General features: G+C 40.2%; 1 protein-coding gene across 3 annotated transcripts in view; it reads right to left on the bottom strand.

The window, feature by feature from the left end:
- The window catches only part of pou2f1b (POU class 2 homeobox 1b), a 113,208-nt gene that overhangs the window by 21,007 nt on the left and 73,761 nt on the right, over positions 1 to 18,440 (bottom strand). For 2 of the 3 annotated variants that reach the window (XM_043701018.1, XM_043701017.1), the window contains 2 exons: positions 12,526 to 12,904; positions 4,483 to 4,571 (listed from right to left, as the gene is read on the bottom strand). In XM_043701018.1, coding sequence (XP_043556953.1) covers positions 4,483 to 4,571; positions 12,526 to 12,904 — 468 coding nt within the window. Of the gene's footprint in view, positions 1 to 1,884; positions 2,717 to 4,482; positions 4,572 to 12,525; positions 12,905 to 18,440 lie in introns of those variants that run through there. The other variant, XM_043701016.1, reaches the window with a different exon arrangement.

Below are 18,440 nucleotides of genomic sequence, written 5' to 3' on the forward strand. Positions count from 1 at the left end.
GAATAGGAAGGGTTTGGAGGGATATGGGCCGGGTGCTAGTCGTTGGGATGGGATATCTGATCAGCATGGATGGGTTTGACCGAAGGGTCTGTTTCCATGTTGTATATCTCTATGACTCTATAAGAATAGATTTTTTTTTTGAAAGTGAAGATACTTTAAGGGAGATTTAATTCAGACTATTAAAATCCTGGAGGACCCAGACTGGACAGGAAGGAACAGCTTCCTTTGGAGACAGCAATAATAAGGGAAAATACATTGAAAGTGAGTGACAGAAAGTGTCTGTTTCCATGCTGTATATCTCTATGACTCTTTGAAAAGAGCTGGAACAAAAAGGGTTCCACATACAATTTTTCAGAATGAGAATGTAATGGAAAAATAATTTTAACATAAAATATTACGATTTTAGCACAAAAAAATAAGGAAATTGCTAATTATTAGATTAGATTAGATTATCGCCTGAGGCGGGAATTGAACCCGGGTCTCTGGCGCTGTGAGGCAGCAGTGCTAACCACTGTGCCACCGTGCCGCCCACTATGCCACCGTGCCGCCCACCTATAGTAAGAATTATAGTAAGAATTAAAATAGAATAATGGAACAAAGTGATCTAGGAGTACCATACACAAATCACTAATGATAGTCACACAAGTTAACAATTATCTGGGGTCTTAGGGCTTATTTTTAGACAGATAGAATTAAGTAGATATGATAAAACCATATTGAGCTTTGGTTAAACCATACCTGGAGTATAATTCTAGTCACTAAATCATAAAGAGGATATAGAGACAGGGATCAAGATGGAAAAAAAGTAGAGAATTACATTAGAAATGATAGATGATATATCAGGATAAGATAGATTATCTTTAAATAGATGAGGGGTGACTTAGTGGAAATCTACAAAAATCATTGAGGTTTTGAGAACAGACACTTTGGAGAGTAGAAGACTTCCATTTGTGAAAAGCAGGGCCAAGGGCACAAATATAGCAATCACCCAAAAGGAAAATCAAATATGGAAATTAGAATAAAACTGTTTATACAGAGATTGGTGAGAATGTGGAACCCAGTATCATAGGGAGTTGGATTGAATATTATTGATGAAGTAAGGGGAGACTGCATAACCACAAGAGAGTAGAAAATACTGGTATCAGTTGAGTAAAAGAGGGAGGAACACTAATGTGGCCTGGTTGGATCAACCAGCCTGCTTCTGTGCTGTCTAATATTACATAAATAGGCAGATGTAGTTAGAATCCATGGTTGTTTACCAAATGGAAGGCATTGCCAAGTGATTAAAAGCAAAAGCAGAATGCATCAACAGGACTGGGCAGTTGATGTGGACTGGCAAGACCTCAACTGCTGAAAATGTGTTGCTGGAAAAGCGCAGCAGGTCAGGCAGCATCCAAGGAGCAGGAGAATCGACATTTTGGGCATGAGCCCTTCTTCAGGAGAGAACATGGAGAGAACTGACACCCATGGTGACAAGGTGATTGTTAGGGCCAGGGATTTTAAATTGGTGGAAGGCATTAGATGAGTCGTAGATACAGTGTAAGTGACACTCTTTGAAATAACGGCTTGATGTTCAGGGGCCCAGTGACGTGCCTGAGAGTTGGGTGTTCAATCTCTTCCAGACACCTTTGAAATTCCTTGCTACAGAGAGCTGCCAGGACAGAATCAGTGTGTATACTTAAGACGGAGATAGATTCTTGACCAGTAGGGGAACTAAGGGGACGGGGTAAGGGCAAGAAAGTGCATGTGAGGAATATCATATCAGACATGATTCTATTGAATGGCAGAGGAGGACAGAGGCCTGAAGAAGGGCCTGTGCCCGAAACGTCGAATCTCCTGTTCCCTGGATGCTGCCTGACCTGCTGCGCTGTTCCAGCAATAAAGTTTCAACTTTGATCTCCAGCATCTGCAGACCTCACTTTCTCCTAGAGGAGGACAGAGGTAGTGAATGGCCTATTCGTGTTCCTATTTCTTATAGACTTATAGAAGGTCATTTTGCCAAACTAAAGCACCAATTTGTTGGCTCGCTTCATGACAATGTTAGGTTTAAACGTGAGTGAATGGAGTGCTCTACATTCAGAGGGGACTGTTTAGAGGAAGGGAAAGAGCAGAAAATTGTGATGTCTGGTACTATGGAGCAGCTCTCCATAAAATTGTCTTGGGGGAGAATGTAATTCTTGATGTAAGAAGTGGACTTGGAGAAAAAAGCCACCAAGGAAGAGCTTAGCTTCTGCCCAAATTCATTACAGAGGGACTGGAAGAGGTGAAGCTGGGACTGAACCATTCAGGTTCAGACAGGGTTGGATCAGAGGAGATAGACAAAACACCACAAAGATTAAGATTGGAAAAGGTGTAAGGGGAAATAAAAGCAGAATATAAATCTGGATGGGGCTGAAGGGAACGGAGATCCAGAAATTGTTCAAGTCGTTTCATAAATGGGCAAAAGAAGTCTTTTTCTCAAATCGTTTTATACATGATTAAGACAATACATTTTCTTTTAAGGGAAACACCACAAAAATGTTCCAAATGCCAACATAAACTAAGTGGCTTTGTGTGTATAGTCTATATAAATGAACAAGATATAATTTCACACATTAGTTTGCACAAGATTAAGCACCACTGTAGATGAATAGGGTAATTTCCCTCTCTTTTCATGTCCTTGTACTCTGTCAGTTTTGTCACCAGGAAGACCACCGTACAGGAGCTAACCTGCATCCTACATGGAGGGAGAGGAGTGTCAGATTTCAAATTAAGGTTGTTATTTCTATTTTTCCCAATTTTTATCTCAACCGTTGTAGTAAATTATAATTCAATGATTAAAGTGACTAGAGACAGACAAACATTTAGTTTCAGAGTAAGAATGTAACAAACAGTATAAAGAGTGGACATGTGGGTCTGCAAGCCTATACTGACGTTCAATAAGATTCTGGTTGACACTTGACTTCACTTCATGTCTAATGCTGAACATATAACACAAAATCCACAGTGGTTTAAGGTAATGGTTCACCACCAATTTCTCAAGGGCAATTTGGGATGAGCAATAAATACTGTCTTGACAGTATGCCTACATCTCTCAAAGAAATAAAAAAAATTACCTCCTCAAACTCCCTCAGCAGAACCTGATTCCTTGTTCTACTTAGGTTGCTGGTTCCGACATGGTCCATGATAATTGGATCCTCCCCCTCCCACTCCAAAAGCTTCTCTAGCTGCAAAAAGATTTGCCCTGGCATCAGGCAGGCAACACAACTTTGGAACTGCCCAAGTATAGTAATTACTCCTAACTATACTACACCCTACCAATACCACATTAGTTTCCATTTCCCTCAGTTGAAAGGCATTTTGTATCAGTGTTGTGGTTGTTTAACTTATCCAACACCCAATTTGCCCTCATCCATGCTGGCAGCAAGAAGCTTGCACCTGTTCAATAATGGTAAAGGCAGAGGCTCCTCGGGCACTGCACTTATTGCATTCTTGCTGCCTAACTTGCCTGTACATGACCAGTAAACAGATTTGTGCTAGTTCTTAATGTTAGGGGTATGTGGGGCTGTATCCCGAGGGAAAATGACCACATGATTCTATCTCTCCAGGATATCTTGCAATGTCCGGACTTTGAATTCCAATCCAACAATTCAAACTGATGTTTTCCCAAACATAGTGTTCTCTAAAAACCACCAAATGCTGCACATCTGGCATATCACAAGCACTTCAATTTTTATTCCTGCAAATAGATATATTTCAACTCAGCTTATTGCTTTCAAACCATTTACTAATGTGACTGAAGGTATAGGTAAAGCAGATCAAATATTTACCTGTATCATGAACCACAACAAGTATTGGAGATAAAAAAGCATTTTCTCTGTCCCTCTCTATATCAAATTCCCATTCTTGTCAAATTTTGAACTTTGACACTGTTTATAATGCACTTAATTTATGACTACTTAAAGTACTGGAAAATAATATCTGATTATGAATTTTAGCAGAAGATGGACTTGAAACATTCAGAGGTTTCTGAATATCTATTTGGATCAGTCTTCTGAGAAAGTCTGGATTACTTGGCTGTCTCTTTCCAGAATATCAAAGACTTTGTCATTTTACACCAGTTTTGGGCCACATCAGATTAATATAATGCTTCCACTAATCCATTGAAAAGTTTCATCAGGTAATGAAAGGAAGGAACAATCTCATGTGATTATTATAAAAAGTAGAACCATTTGTCGAGTGGCAAATAATTTTGTCTCTTTCTAACTTCTTAAGTGTTATAAACATGAATATAAATACTGAAAGCAATTTTTCCAACAAAGTAATGAGATGTTTACTTGACTTTTAAAGTATATTAAGATATTCATTAAAACTAAAGCATCTTGGAGCAGTAAAACACTGAGTACATCATTCTTTCATCAACTTGAAAAGCATAGGCTAGTGCACATTCTATGAAAAGCTCTTCTAGTCTGATAGGAGGCAGTGGATACTACAGTTACTGACCTTGAATGGTTGCCAGTGTGCTATTACTCATTAATGCTGGACCAAGAGCACCACCAAGACTCCCTGGATTCAGACTTAGTAAGGCACCTCTGCAAAGATTAAAAACTTTACTTTAGATTTATTTTATTAAAATAATTTTTCTGGAAAATATTTATATGCCTTGCACTGCATAACAGTAAAAATTATCAGAATACAATAGAAATTATCAACATTATTGCTGGCAACAAGAAGGAAGTTCATTGAATATTTTAAAGGTTTTGATAAAAAATTTAGCAACCACTTACAATTTCTAGTACTGTCATGATTTTCTCTACTTTTTCCAGCACTCTCAAACTATTGATGCTCTTTATTCATTCAACAGATGTGAATTGTCACTGGCAAGGGCAGAAATTATTGCTTATCCTGACTTGTCCTCAAGTGGTGGTGAGCCACCTCTTGAAGTATTTCAGTCATGTGCTATTCCCATGTCAAATCCAGTTCCTAGATCATTGCTGCATACCTTGTTGATCATATTTTACTCATAGGTTTTGCAATAGCTCTGATACAAATAGCTTGAAATGCAGTAGCTGAATTTAAAGGCCAGTTAAAAGTTAAATGCATTGCTAAGGACCTGGAAACCTCAATTGTTTGTCTGGGGTGAGGATGGTATAGAGTCATAGAGACTGACAGCATGGAGACAGGCACTTTGGTTCAAACTGGCCCATGCTGACCAAAATGTCCATCCAAACTAACACGGTTTCCCTGCACTTGGCACACATCCTTCTAAACCTTTCCTATCCATGTATTTGTCCGAATGCCTTTTAAATGTTGTTAATGTACCCGTCTCAACCACTTCCGCTGGCAGCTCATTCCATTTGCAAACTATCTCTATGTAAAAAAGTTATTCTTTCTCCTCTGACCTGAAACTGATGCCCTCCAGTCTTTGATTCCCCAATCCTGGGAAAAAGACTGCGTGCATTCACCCTATCCACTATCTCATGATCTTATTCACTTTGGTGAGAACTCTTAAAGGACATCGGTGAACCAGAGGAGGTTTTATAATAATTTGATAGAATCAAAATCACCATGAATCACACAATTGTCATTCATGACTAATTAATTAACTGAATTTAAATTCGTCAGCTTCCATAGTGGGATTTAAACTCATGCCTCTGAATGATTAATCCAAACATCTGGGTTACCTATCTTGTAACAAGGCTACCATGATGGTAACAATTCTTATGTTTAAAAAATAAATAGAATTATTCACTAAGTTTCAGAGCACAACTCTAAGCCAATTATCTTGGCTTCACTCCAGAAGCTAGATGGCACTTCCAAAAGTTCAACCATGCCACTGAATAAACCCAAATATGCATGCAACAACAACCGAAAAGTTACAGAAATTAGACGTACACCAGGCACTATGGCCCTGTCCCAGATACATTTAGAAACTTGACAGCTGGAAGGTGATGGCGTCAGCTCACTTCAAGAATGGTGAAGTTTCACCTTTGATGAATCGCCTCAAATACTTCCCGCATGCCCTGAAACACCAACTATACAAGATGAAGAACAGTTTGCTCTCATATCAACATTACATAACTTCACTGAATGGGCCCAAATAAATGCAAAAACAAAATATTAAATATACTGGTGATCTGAAATAGTAGCCGAAAATTCTGGAAACACACAGCCGTTCTGATAGTACCTGTGAAGTTAATGAGACTGATTTCACATTCGTTTACCAGGTCTATCTTCTACAGATGAAGGCACATAAAATAGATTGTGAGACTGGCCCAGTCACCTCTGACCTCATCCTGAGAACATGCTTGGTGGGCACGGAAATCAGTTACCTGGCTGCCATATTTACCTGAATAATTAAAGGTAACCTTCTTAACAAGTAACCTTGTTAAGAAGCCTATTTGACATGAATTATACAGTGCCCATGCTATAGTATGAACAGTCCAGGCAGACGGGTGGGGGTGGCCAGATCATTTTCAAAGATCTCTGTGAATGAACGCGTGAAGGAAGGGGAATACCTCTAAGATGTCATTCACTCTTTCCTCCTGCACTGAAAGCCTATAGAACCTGGCCTCCCAAACCCTCTTCTATGTCCCTGACTCTGGGATCCCTTGTTTGCCCTAAAGACCCAGCAACTACTTTCCTATTTTTCTTCAGGCTTCTTGTAGCTACTCCCACTACTGAGTTCTGGCACTACAGGGAATGGCAGAACTGCTGGACAACCATATTGGTGTCCTACAGGGTTCAGTGTTGGGGCCGCAGCTGTTCATTTATATATTATTGATCTGGATGAGGGGACTGGGGTCTGGCGAAGTTCTCCGATGATACGAAGTTAAGCAGACAAACAGGTAGTTCTGAGGAGGTGGGGAGGCTGGAGAAAGATTTAGACAGTTTAGGAGAGTGGTCTAAGAAATGGCTGATGAAATTCAGCGTGAGCAAATGTGAGGTCTTGCACTTTGGAAAAAAGAATACAGGCATGGACTATTTTATAAATGGTGAGAAAATTCATAGCGCCAAAGTACAAAGGGATCCGGGAGTGCTAGTCCAGGATTCTCTGAAGGTTGACTTGCAGGTTGAGTCCGCAGGTAAGAAAGCAAATGTAATGTTGTCATTTATCTCAAGAGGGTTGGAATGTAAAAGCAGCGATGTGCTACTGAGACTTTATAAAGCTCTGGTTAGGCCCCATTTAGAATACGGTGTCCAATTCTGGGCCCTACACCTCAGAAAGGGCATACTGGCACTGGAGCGTGTCTAGCAGATTCACACGGATGATCCCTGGAATGATAGGCCTAACATAAGATAAACGGCTGAGGATCCTGGGATTGTATTCATTAGAGTTCAGAAGATTGAGGGGAGATCTAATAGAAACTCACAAGATAATGCATGACTTAGAAAGCGTGGACGCTGGGAATTTGTTTCTGTTAGGCGGGGATACTAGGACCCATGGGCACAGTCTTAGAATTAGAGGGGGTCAATTTCTTCAGCTAGAGTGTGGTGGGCCTGTGGAATTCATTGTCATGAAGCGCAGTGGAGACCGAGAGCTAAATGCCTTTAAGGCAGAGATTGATAAATTCTTGATCTCCCAAGGAATTAAGGGCTACAGGGAGAGTGTGGGTAAGTGGCGTTGAAATGCCGATTAGCCATGATTGAATGGCGGAGTGGACTCGATGGGCTGAATGGTCTTACTTCCACTCCTATGTCTTATGGTCTTATATTAGCGACAGTGGATCTTACTCCCAAATGGAGCAGCAGTCCCACTATTGGTTAATTTAGCCCACCTGCAATGGATTTTCAAGGAGTGTATTGCCTTCCAGCTAAATTTTCTTCATGAGCCAAGCAGTCCATGCACCCTGTTTGTAAAATTCTGCCCAACATTTCAGGTCTGTTATCTTTCATCAAAACGGAGTGAAGTTACAAACACAATAACATTTTAGAAAGCTTAATATGTTGGAAGAATAACAAACAGTGAAATCTAGGAGTGGGTGGAGGGAAGGAAAAATTAAATGACAGAATATTTCAGAGTAGAAAAACAAAGGGAATGGCAACGATACAAGTAAACATATCAAAGATGTGCACAGGGGAACGTAAATGCCAAAGTAGCAACCAAAAGCAAATTAGCAGAATTGAAAACAAAAGAGAAAAATTAGAAAAAAAGATACAAAACTAAATGGAGGTAGAGGTTATGATCTGACTGTAAAATGTCTAGTTGAAAGATGAGTTACTGTTCCTCAAATTTGGATCGAGATTCATTCAAACATTGCAGTAAGCCAACAATGGAAAAGCTCAACATGTAACTGAGGTAAAGAAATAAAATGACAGGCAACAGGAAGCTCAGGGTCATGCATGCATACTGAATGCAAGTGTTCTATAATTGCCCAGTCTGCTCTTGGTCTTCTGAAAGTGGATGGCACGAATTCTCCCATTGTCATTGTTAGGGCCCTGAACCATGTACATCCTATTTCATGTCCCTCTCTGAGAAACATAATTGGAGTTCTCAAGGCCTCACTTTTCAGTCTTTTATCCTTCGTCCTAACTTCCTTTTTTGTTTGCTTAAGCACTTCTAACTTTTCTCAATTCTGGTTAAAGGTCACAGACTTGAAATGTTGACTCCCTCTCTTGACATAACTGCTGCAAGATCTGCAGAGTGTTTCCAATATTCTGTTTTAACTGCCAATTGATACCACTTTCTTTAATGAGAAATGGTCAGAATTATGGTGAGGAGTCTCATCTTGAAATCAATAGCAGAAAACTTTTACAGTCATAGAGATGTACAGCACGGAAACAAACTTTTCGGTCCAACTCGTTCATGCTGACCAGACATCCCAACCTAATCTAGACCCATCTGCCAGCACTTGGCCCATTTCCTTCCAAACCCTTCCTATTCATATACCCATCCAGATGCCTTTTAAATGTTGCAATTGTACCAGCCTCCATCACTCCCTCTGGCAGCTCATTCCATACACACACCACCCTCTGCGTGAAAATGTTGCCCCTTAGGTCCCTTTTATATCTTTTCCCTGTTACCCTAAACCTATGCCCTCTAGTTCTGGACTCTCTCAACCCAGGGAAAAGATCTTGTCTATTTACCCTAACCATGCCCTTCATGATTTTATAAACCTCTGCAAGGTTACCCCTTAGTCTGCGACGCTCCAGGGAAAACAGCCTCAGCCTATTCAGCCTCTCCCAATAACTCAAACCCTCTTACCCTGGCAACATCCTTGTAAATCCTTTGTGAACCATTTCAAGTTTCACAACATCCTTCCTATAGGAGGGAGACCAGAATTGCACACAATATTACAAAAGTGCCCTAACCAATGTCCTATACAGCTGCAACATGACTTCCTGTTATGGCACAGGTAAACCACCCTGCTTAATTTAAATCATCAACACAGAAAAGATTTATCCCATGCAGTAATGTGAAAATTCGAGACACCTAGAACTATCCCAAAAGTCACTATTTAAAGTAAAAATTAACAACTTTATTTCTTAAAGTATATCAGAGAATACTTAACTAACAACCACTTACAACTCCTTCCTCTAACCTGTCTTTTACCTTCACCTTCTACAACACTAGTCCAATAAAACCCCCGATTAGGATTTACCAATAATTCAAATTTCAAAACCAGCCAGCTGTTGAATTTTCTCTTTGTATCTTCCTCTGTCTTCTTTGGGATTATATTTCACAGGCCACTAATCAATAAATATACCTTTGAGAGCTATTTTTCAGGCAGTCTGTACATACTGGTGGCTTGGCAGTTCTCCTTCATTTGTTCCCGTTTTTCCTGTCTTATATGCCCAAAGCATCGGATTGTGCCATTGGTATTTAATATTATCAATATGCGAAATTCAAACTTGATTGGAGTTTGCTATTTTTTGTGGTATAATTTAAACTGTTGGGCCTAATTACACTAGCTGCTGGACGACAAGGTTTTATTGTATATTGTTCAGAACGCTTGGTGCTGTCAGGTAGTTCTGATAGCTTTTAACTTTCTTAAAGGTACAGTACACTTCTACACCTCCATAACACCTCCTAACTCCTAAACTCAGTGCTCTGACCAATAAAAGAAAGAATACTAAATGCCTTCTTTTTAAACATAGCATTCTACAAGAATCTGCGTGGGTTTCCTCTGGGTGCTCCGGTTTCCTCCCACAGTCCAAAGATGTGCAGGTCAGGTGAATTGGCCATGCTAAATTGCCCGTAGTGTTAGGTAAGGGGTAAATGTAGGGGAATGGGTGGTTTGTGCTTCGGCGAGGTAGTTAAAATTTGATTAAAGGAAGCAATGAAACAATGGAATTCTCAATAATTATTTTAAGAAATGCAGTAAATCCTAATTTTTTAAAAAGATTATTGATCTAAAGGGTAATTAAAAGCTTTAAAATTAAGACAATTTTCACATTTTGATCTATTTATCATAAGGTTGTTATTTTAAGTTAAGCTACTTGGGAGTTACTCTTAACATTCCATTTTATTTCTTCTTGTGTCCCAGAAAAAGTACAAGGGCTTGTGCATTTCACATTCTGATACTGTTTATAACCTATGCTGTAGCTCACTTGTCAAAACAGTGGCACCTTTTTTACAATGATTTTTATCCCTACAACAATTAGAATGCCCAGAGTCAATGTACAGTGAAGAGCTCATAACGTCTGTTCAATCAACAATTCCCCTACCTCAAGACTGTGGTCCAGATTTTCACCATGTCTGAGCCATTTGAAATCCAAAGTCCTGCGCCCCAAAACTGGTGCTTCCTATTTTTGCAGAGGATTGAGACAGGGATGCATGGTATGTTTGCTCATGCGTGGCTCACTGAGGCAGCTGGCGATTTAAATATTCAGCAGCCTCTACTCAAATCTGATTGTGGGGTGCCTGCTGCCTGGAACAAGTAAAAGCAATTCTCAGTGCATATGTTTATCTTTGCATGGCCTGGGTATCCATTTGAAGAGCTGAAGTAATGGTGTGGTTATGGTTCCAGAAGACCTTGGGGATGAATTTCACGAATACTTTAGGGTTAGAGCCAGGTATCCTTTCAAGGGGAAGAGGCAATAGCAAGTGTTCTTTGAGATTGTTCCACAGAGAAATTGTGCGTAACAAAATACATACATCCCTTGGAACTTCCAACCCGTCCAGAAGTGTCAAACTCTCCAAAAGCATCAAGTAGTGACACAATTTGTCAAAATATATTTTTTTTTTGAAAAAGGGACTGCTTTTCTTGAAAAAGTGCAATCTGCATTATAGAACGTAAGTAATACGTCTTTATGTATTCTCATATGTACTTGGGTCTTTGTGATACGAGATAAGTTGTCATGTTAGGAAAAGATGGTGCATGGAACTAAGCACTAAATTAATGCTGGGAGCACAAGGGCCCATGGTGAATGGGTGAAAGGGCATAGGGTAGCATAGGAAGTATGTGGAGTTATTGAGAATGGATAGAAGGGTCTAGGTGCCATGAGCTAGCATTGAGGAGCATGGGGTACATGTAGATGTGGTTGGGACTAACAGAGGTGAGAGCAGTGAGGGACGGATGAATATTTATTGTTTTATTATAATTTTTGATCACAGTACTGGTACCCGCTTTCTGTTCTGCCCACCTCAGGAACTGGGAGCCTCCTCAACTCTTGCTGAGTCACCTGGTTCAACTTCTAAGCTGGTCTGCCCCACCGAGTTGCCATTATTTTAATGTTCAGTTTGCGGTACCTGGATTTTTCCTGTCTCTTTATACTCAACTAGGGAACGAAAATCAATGTGTATGTCTCAAGTTTTGAGCAGGCATTTAAAGTACATCAAAATACATCATTGTATCTGTCACTGGAAAATATTGTGGCATGATGCAACTTGACCTTTGATCATAGGATCCTGAATTTAAGTAAAATGCCAAAGCCTACCATGAAGGCAGCAGGAAATGGAATTTTGCAAATAATTTTTTTTTGATGAACTTCATATAAGCATTGAGCACTGAAACTTTCGGAGAAATCTGAAACGACTTGTGGGAGAAAACTACAACCTATACAGACTTTAGTTGTATGCACACGATAAACATTTGCTGCTGCGAGGAAAAAATAAGATATGCTTTGGGCAAATCCATATAACCTCTTGCTCCCATCCTTCCAATGTTTGTCTGATTTTTTTTTTAACTCATTCCAAGTCCAAATATCAGCCCTGATGTTCCCCCCAAATCTATATAATTACACCTTTCATATGGAAAATATCAAGTGACTGTCCATGGTCAAATGTCTTGAACAGAGAATGCCCGAGGTGATTCTCCCTCAAAGTAAGATGATGCAAAGCATTTAAATGTACGTGAAGGCTGAAAAAGTGAGGAAAGATCATTTCACATCTCACATAAAAATATAACACCTTATTTATCAAAACTTTTATTTGAAAGGGTAAGGTCTTAATTTTCCATGGTTCTTGAGTAATTCAATTCCTTCACTGTGCACATTAAGTCTTTATTTGATGACTTAATATGAAACTTTATATTGTAAAAAATACACATTCATAAATAAATCAAAATTATAATCCACCAGTGGCAGAATGGAGTGAAAACTTACCCAGCTGCAAATTGAGGGGCTGACATTAAGCTAGGATTGGCTAGTCCTGCAGCAGCAGCCATGGCAGCTAGGCCTGGATTGGTGGCAAGACCAGCACCAGTGGATACCTGTGCAGCTGCTGCTTGCAGCGCAGTGGCACCTGTCTGCAGTCCAGATGCTGACACCGTGATTTGGCTTGTGCACAGCGGGTTTACTAAGCCAGTTGAGGTTGACTGTGTGGTATTTGCATCACTGCTGCTAGATGACTCAGTCACTGAAATGGACGCTGACGGTGAAGGGGTTAGAGATGGAGAAGTGACTGATGACGTAGAAACTGCAGAAGATAAGCCGGTGATTACAGATGCCACGTTTGTAGGAGCTGTCCCTGATGCAGTTGTACCTGGGCAGTTAAAGAGAGTTTGAAATTTTAATATAAATTACACATCCTATTTCACATATTATAATAACATTTTGAAACTGATTCACAGAATAACAAAGTGAAGAGGTGAGGAAACAATGTTCTCTTTACAAAGAAACAATGGAAAATTATTGTGATGTCCAATATCACACTAATTTGAATAGAGCATATTTAAAGGAACACATGAGAAAAGGCAGCAAGGATTAAGCTGACCATGATAAATACTAAATTGTAACTGTGCTGTCAAGCATAATGAAACAACTGTGCCTTCCTTCTCTGAACGACAAGAGTACATTGTCTAACATTTCACACTTGAGGATGACAGAAATAATCAATTATATTTCCATACATTATTAGTTATTAATTTCAGTGAATCAAGCACGATGATTAATTTCTCAATGGATGTATCTGAAACAGAAGTTGATTTCAACTTGCATGAAACTTTGGTTAAATTAACCTGGATGTATGGTGTTCAGTTCTGGTGTCTAGATTACAAAAAGGATACAGAAGATATTGGAGGAAGTGTAAGAACCATTCACATGGATATACTAACCAGAAAAGAACGAATAGGCTGAAAGCTCTTTTCTCCAAAAAAAAAAGAGAAAGCTGTGATGTTGCCTGATTGAGATCTTTACTACAATGGAAAAATTTTACTGATTAGATGTAGAGAAGGTGTTTGTTCTTCTATTAGATATAACAGTCATTCAAAAATCTAATAAACTCAGGAAAATCTTCTTTATTGTAAATGTGGCAGAAACGTGGAGTATACAGGACGACTTTGAGCAAATAGCTCAATGATTTAAGGAAAAGGATAAGCAGGAGGGAGAAATGTATATATAGGTATGACTTGTTCAGATGAAATAGGATGGGGAAGGTTTAGGTCAGTTCTAGATGCTGGCACAGGCCAGTTGGACCAAATGGATTTCTGTACAATACTATTCTATTAGAAGAAAGCCTGAGTGTCAAAAATGTTACACTACCTCATTCCTTTAACCTCAAAATTAAGAATAATTATACCAAAGTGGGTATTATTTTTGGTCAAATATTGTCAACTGTTAGGTCCTACCAGCAATATTTAGTGACAGTGAACAACCGGCTTCAGTATGGCAACTGAAGATAAATCAACGTTCATAAGCTAGCTTAATAGAAAGCTACTATAGATCCCAGATAATTTAACTGGTTAGGCAGAAACCAGCTGAGTCATAATGCAAGGCAGGTTTCTAGCAGGTTTCGTGCTCAGGTTTCAACTTCTGAGTTTGCTACTCAATACTCACTGGAAACTTGCTTAAATAAGAGTGTGGACGAATGATAAGTGTTACTGGTGAAATATTTGCTGATAATTATTATCTAGGTTGACATGAAGAAAGACCATAAGACAGGAGCAAAACCTAGGCCATTCAGCCCATCAGGTCTGCTTCGCCATTCAATCATGGCGGATACGTTTCTCTTCTCCATTCTCCTGCCTTCTCCCTGCAACCCTTGATCCCCATCACAAACAATAACCTATCTATCTAAATCTTAAATACATTCAATGACCTGGCCTGCATAGCCTTTCTGTGGCAGTGAATTCCATAGATTCACCACCTCTAGCTAAAGAAGTTTCTCCTTATCTCTATTCTAAGGCTGTGCCCTTGGGTCCTAGTCTCTCCTATCAATGGAAGCGTCTTCCCAACATTCACTCTGACCTGGTCATTCAATATTCTCTAAATTTCAATTAGATCCCCCCTTACCATTCTCAACTTCATCAAGTATAGATGCAGCGTCCTCATATGTTAATCTTTCAATCCTGGGACTATTCTCGTGAACATCCTCTGAACATGCTCCAGGGTCAGTACATCCTTCTGAGATATGGGGCCCAAAACTGCACACATTACTCCAAATGTCGCCTGACCAGAGCCTTATAGATACTCAGAAGTATGTCCCTGCTTTTATATTCAAGTCCTCTCAAGACAGGTGCCATCACTGAATTTGCATTCCTAACTACTGACTTAACCTGCAAGTTTACCTCAAAACAATCCTGGACGAGATCTCCCAAGTCTCTTTGCACTTCAGACTTCTGAATTTTCTTCCCATTTAGAAAACAGTCAAAGCCTCTATTCTTCTTAACAAAGTGCACGACCTCACACTTTCCAATGTTGTACTCCATCTGCCACTTCTTTGCCAACTCTCTTAACCTGTCCAAATCCTTCTGCAGCCTCCCTGCCTCCTCAATGCTACCGGTCTCTCTACCTATCTTTGTATTGTCTGCCAACTTAGCCAGAATGCTTTCAGTTCCTTCATCTAGATTGTTAATGTAAACAGTGAAAAGTTGTGGTCCCAACACTGAACCTTACAGAATACCACTTGACTCCAGCTGCCAACCTGAGAAGGGATCCTTTTATCCCCACTCTCTGCTTCCTGCCAGACAGCCAAGCTTCTATCCATGCTAGCACCTTTCCTCTAACACTGTGGGCTCTTATCTCATTAAGTAGCCTCCTGTGGCACCTTGTTAAAGGCCTTCTTGAAATCCAGGTAGAAAACATCCATTGACTTTCCATGGTCTAACCTGCTTGTTACTTCCTCAAATAACTCTAGCAGATTTGTCAGGCATGATTTCCTCTCGATGAAACTATGTTGATGGTGCTCTATTTTATGATACACTTCCAAGTATTCCGAAATCTCATCTTTCACAATGGATTCCAGGATCTTACCCACAATCGAGGTTAGGCTAATTGGTCTGTAATTTTTCATCTTTTGCCTGATTCCCTTTTTGAACATGGGTGTCATGTTAGCGATTTTCCAGTCCTCTAGAACCCTCCCTAATTCTAGGGATTCATGAAAGATCACTGCTAACGCCTCCACTATATCTTCAACTATTGTCCACTTTCATGCCATTCAGTTTTTCTAGTATCTTCTCCTTGGTGATGGCCTTCATACTCTATCCCCTCACTCTCTTGAATTTTTGGGATATTACTTGTGTCTTTCACCATGAAGACTGACGCCAAATAATTGTTTAGTTCTTCAGACATTTCCTTTTTCCCCACTACTATCTCTAAAGTAGCCCAATGTCCACTTTTATCTCTTACATATCTAAAGAAATTCTTATAGTCTTCCTTTATATTACTGGCTAACTTACCCTCATATTTAATCTTCTCCCTCCTTATTCATTTTTCTATTGCCCTGTGTTGGTCTTTGTCAGCTTCCCACTGCCCTTTGCCACATTATATGCTTTATCTTTTGACTTCCCTAGTCAGCCATGGTTGCCTCATCCTCCCTTTACCATATCTTTTTTTCCAAGGAATGAATCTCTGCTCTGTCTCCTGAATTACTCCCAGAAACTCCTGCCATTGCTGTTTCACTATCTTTCCTGCGAGGCTCCTCTCCCTGTCAATTTTACCCAGCTCCTCCCTCATGACTCCGCAGTTGCCTTTATTCAGTTGTAATACAGTTACCTCCGATTCAAGGAATCAAGGAATTAAGGGCTACGGGGAGAATGTGGGTAAGTGGAGTTGAAATGCCCACCAGCCATGATCGAATGGCGGAGTGGACTCGATGGGCCGAATGGCCTTACTTTCACTCCTATGTCTTATGGTCTTATTATGATCTTATGGATTCTATCTTCTCCTTCTCAAACTGCAGAGTAAATTCAATCATGTTATAACCACTGCTTCCTAAGGGTTCCTACACCTTAAACTCCCTTATCAAGTCTGCCTCATGCACAATACTGAACTCAGTATTGCCTGTTCCTCAGTGGGATCCACCACAATCTGCTCCAAAAAGCCATCTCACAGACATTCCACAAATTCCTTTTCTTGCAATCCACTATCAACCTGAGTTTCCCAATCCACCTGCAAATTGCAATCCCCATGATCACTGTAATTTTGCCTTTCCTACACATCTTTTCTACCTCCTGGTGTATTTTGCGCCTCAGCTCCTGATGACGGTTTGTAGGCCTATACACAAGTCCAACTATAATTTTTTTTAACCTTTCCAGTTTCTCAATTCTACCCATACAGATTTTACACCATCTGATCCTACTTCATTTCTTATTATTGATTTAAATTCATTTCTTATTAATAAGGCAACCCCCCCCTCCCCTCTGCCCACCTATCTTTTCGATAGGATGTATATCCTTGAATATTTAGCTCCTAATCCTGATCTCTTTGCAGCCACTTCTCCTTAATGCCCACGTCATACCTGCCAATTTTGATATGCACCACAAGCTCATTTACCTTATTCCTAATACTGCGTGCATTGAGATATAACACCTTCAGTCCTGTATTACCCATCCCTCTTCTCATTGTCATTGCCAGTAAACTACTGGCACTGCTCAGCACAGAGAGGAGTGAATTAGAGGGGAAGGAGTTTGGGAAAATTAGTCACCAGTGGGTTTGCATGTGGGAAATCTAAAACAAAGAGAAACCAAGTTAGGGCAGCTGTTGTAAGTCATGAGCTTATGTAAGGAGTAGGAAATGTGTTGCTGGAAAGGCGCAGCAGGTCAGGCAGCATCCAGGGAACAGGAGAATCGACATTTCGGGCATAAGCCCTTCTTCAGGAATGAAGGAGGGCTTATGCCCGAAACGTCGATTCTCCTGTTCCCTGGATGCTGCCTGACCTGCTGCGCCTTTCCAGCAACACATTTCCAGCTCTGATCTCCAGCATCTGCAGACCTCACTTTCTCCTATGTAAGGAGTAGTCCAGCCTAGCACATTGGCAGCAGAGTAGCTAAAGGAATGACAGGGGGATTTGGAGGGTATAGACCCTGATGCACTTGGTGACTGTAAACAAAGGAACTAATGATCAGGCGAAATGCTTCCTTAGTACTGAATCAGGAGATTCAGCAAAAGGTGCTTTAACAATCTGAATAATTGATATTGGTTAAAATGTCATCAGATTTGGTTGTAGATGCCTTTGGTGAATCAGCATGAATGTCAGCAGATTGGACGCTATTGTGATATCATTATTTCAGACTATAAGAGATAAGGGATAAAAAGGGTTGCAAATGAAAAATGAAAACACATATAATTATGAAGTGACCAGTGTCCATCACTTTCAGAGCTGGGAATTGGTTTAATTGCAAGTAATTATAGCAACTCAACGTACTCTGTATTGTAAAGTTAAAAGGTAAAGTGATAGAGTCATAGAGATGTACAGCATGGAAACAGACCCCTCGGTCCAACCTGTCCATACCGACCAGATATCCCAAACTAATCTAGTCCCACCTGCCAGCACCCAGCCCATGTCCCTCCAAACCCTTCCTATTCATATACCCATCCAAATGGCTTTTAAATGTTGCAATTGGACCAGCCTCCACCACTTCCTCTGGCAGCTCATTCCATGCCTGTACCACCCTCTGCGTGACAAAGTTGCCCCTTAGGTCTCTTTTATATCTTGCCCCTCTCACCCTAAACTTATGCCCTCTAGTTCTGGACTGCCCGACCCCAGGGAAAAGACTTTGGCCATTTACCCTATCCATGCCCCTTATAATTTTGTAAACCTCTATAAGGTCACCCCTCAGCCTTCGACGCTTCAGGGAAAA

Source organism: Chiloscyllium plagiosum, chromosome 12 (assembly GCF_004010195.1).
Source record: "Chiloscyllium plagiosum isolate BGI_BamShark_2017 chromosome 12, ASM401019v2, whole genome shotgun sequence".
Taxonomy (NCBI): domain Eukaryota; kingdom Metazoa; phylum Chordata; class Chondrichthyes; order Orectolobiformes; family Hemiscylliidae; genus Chiloscyllium; species Chiloscyllium plagiosum.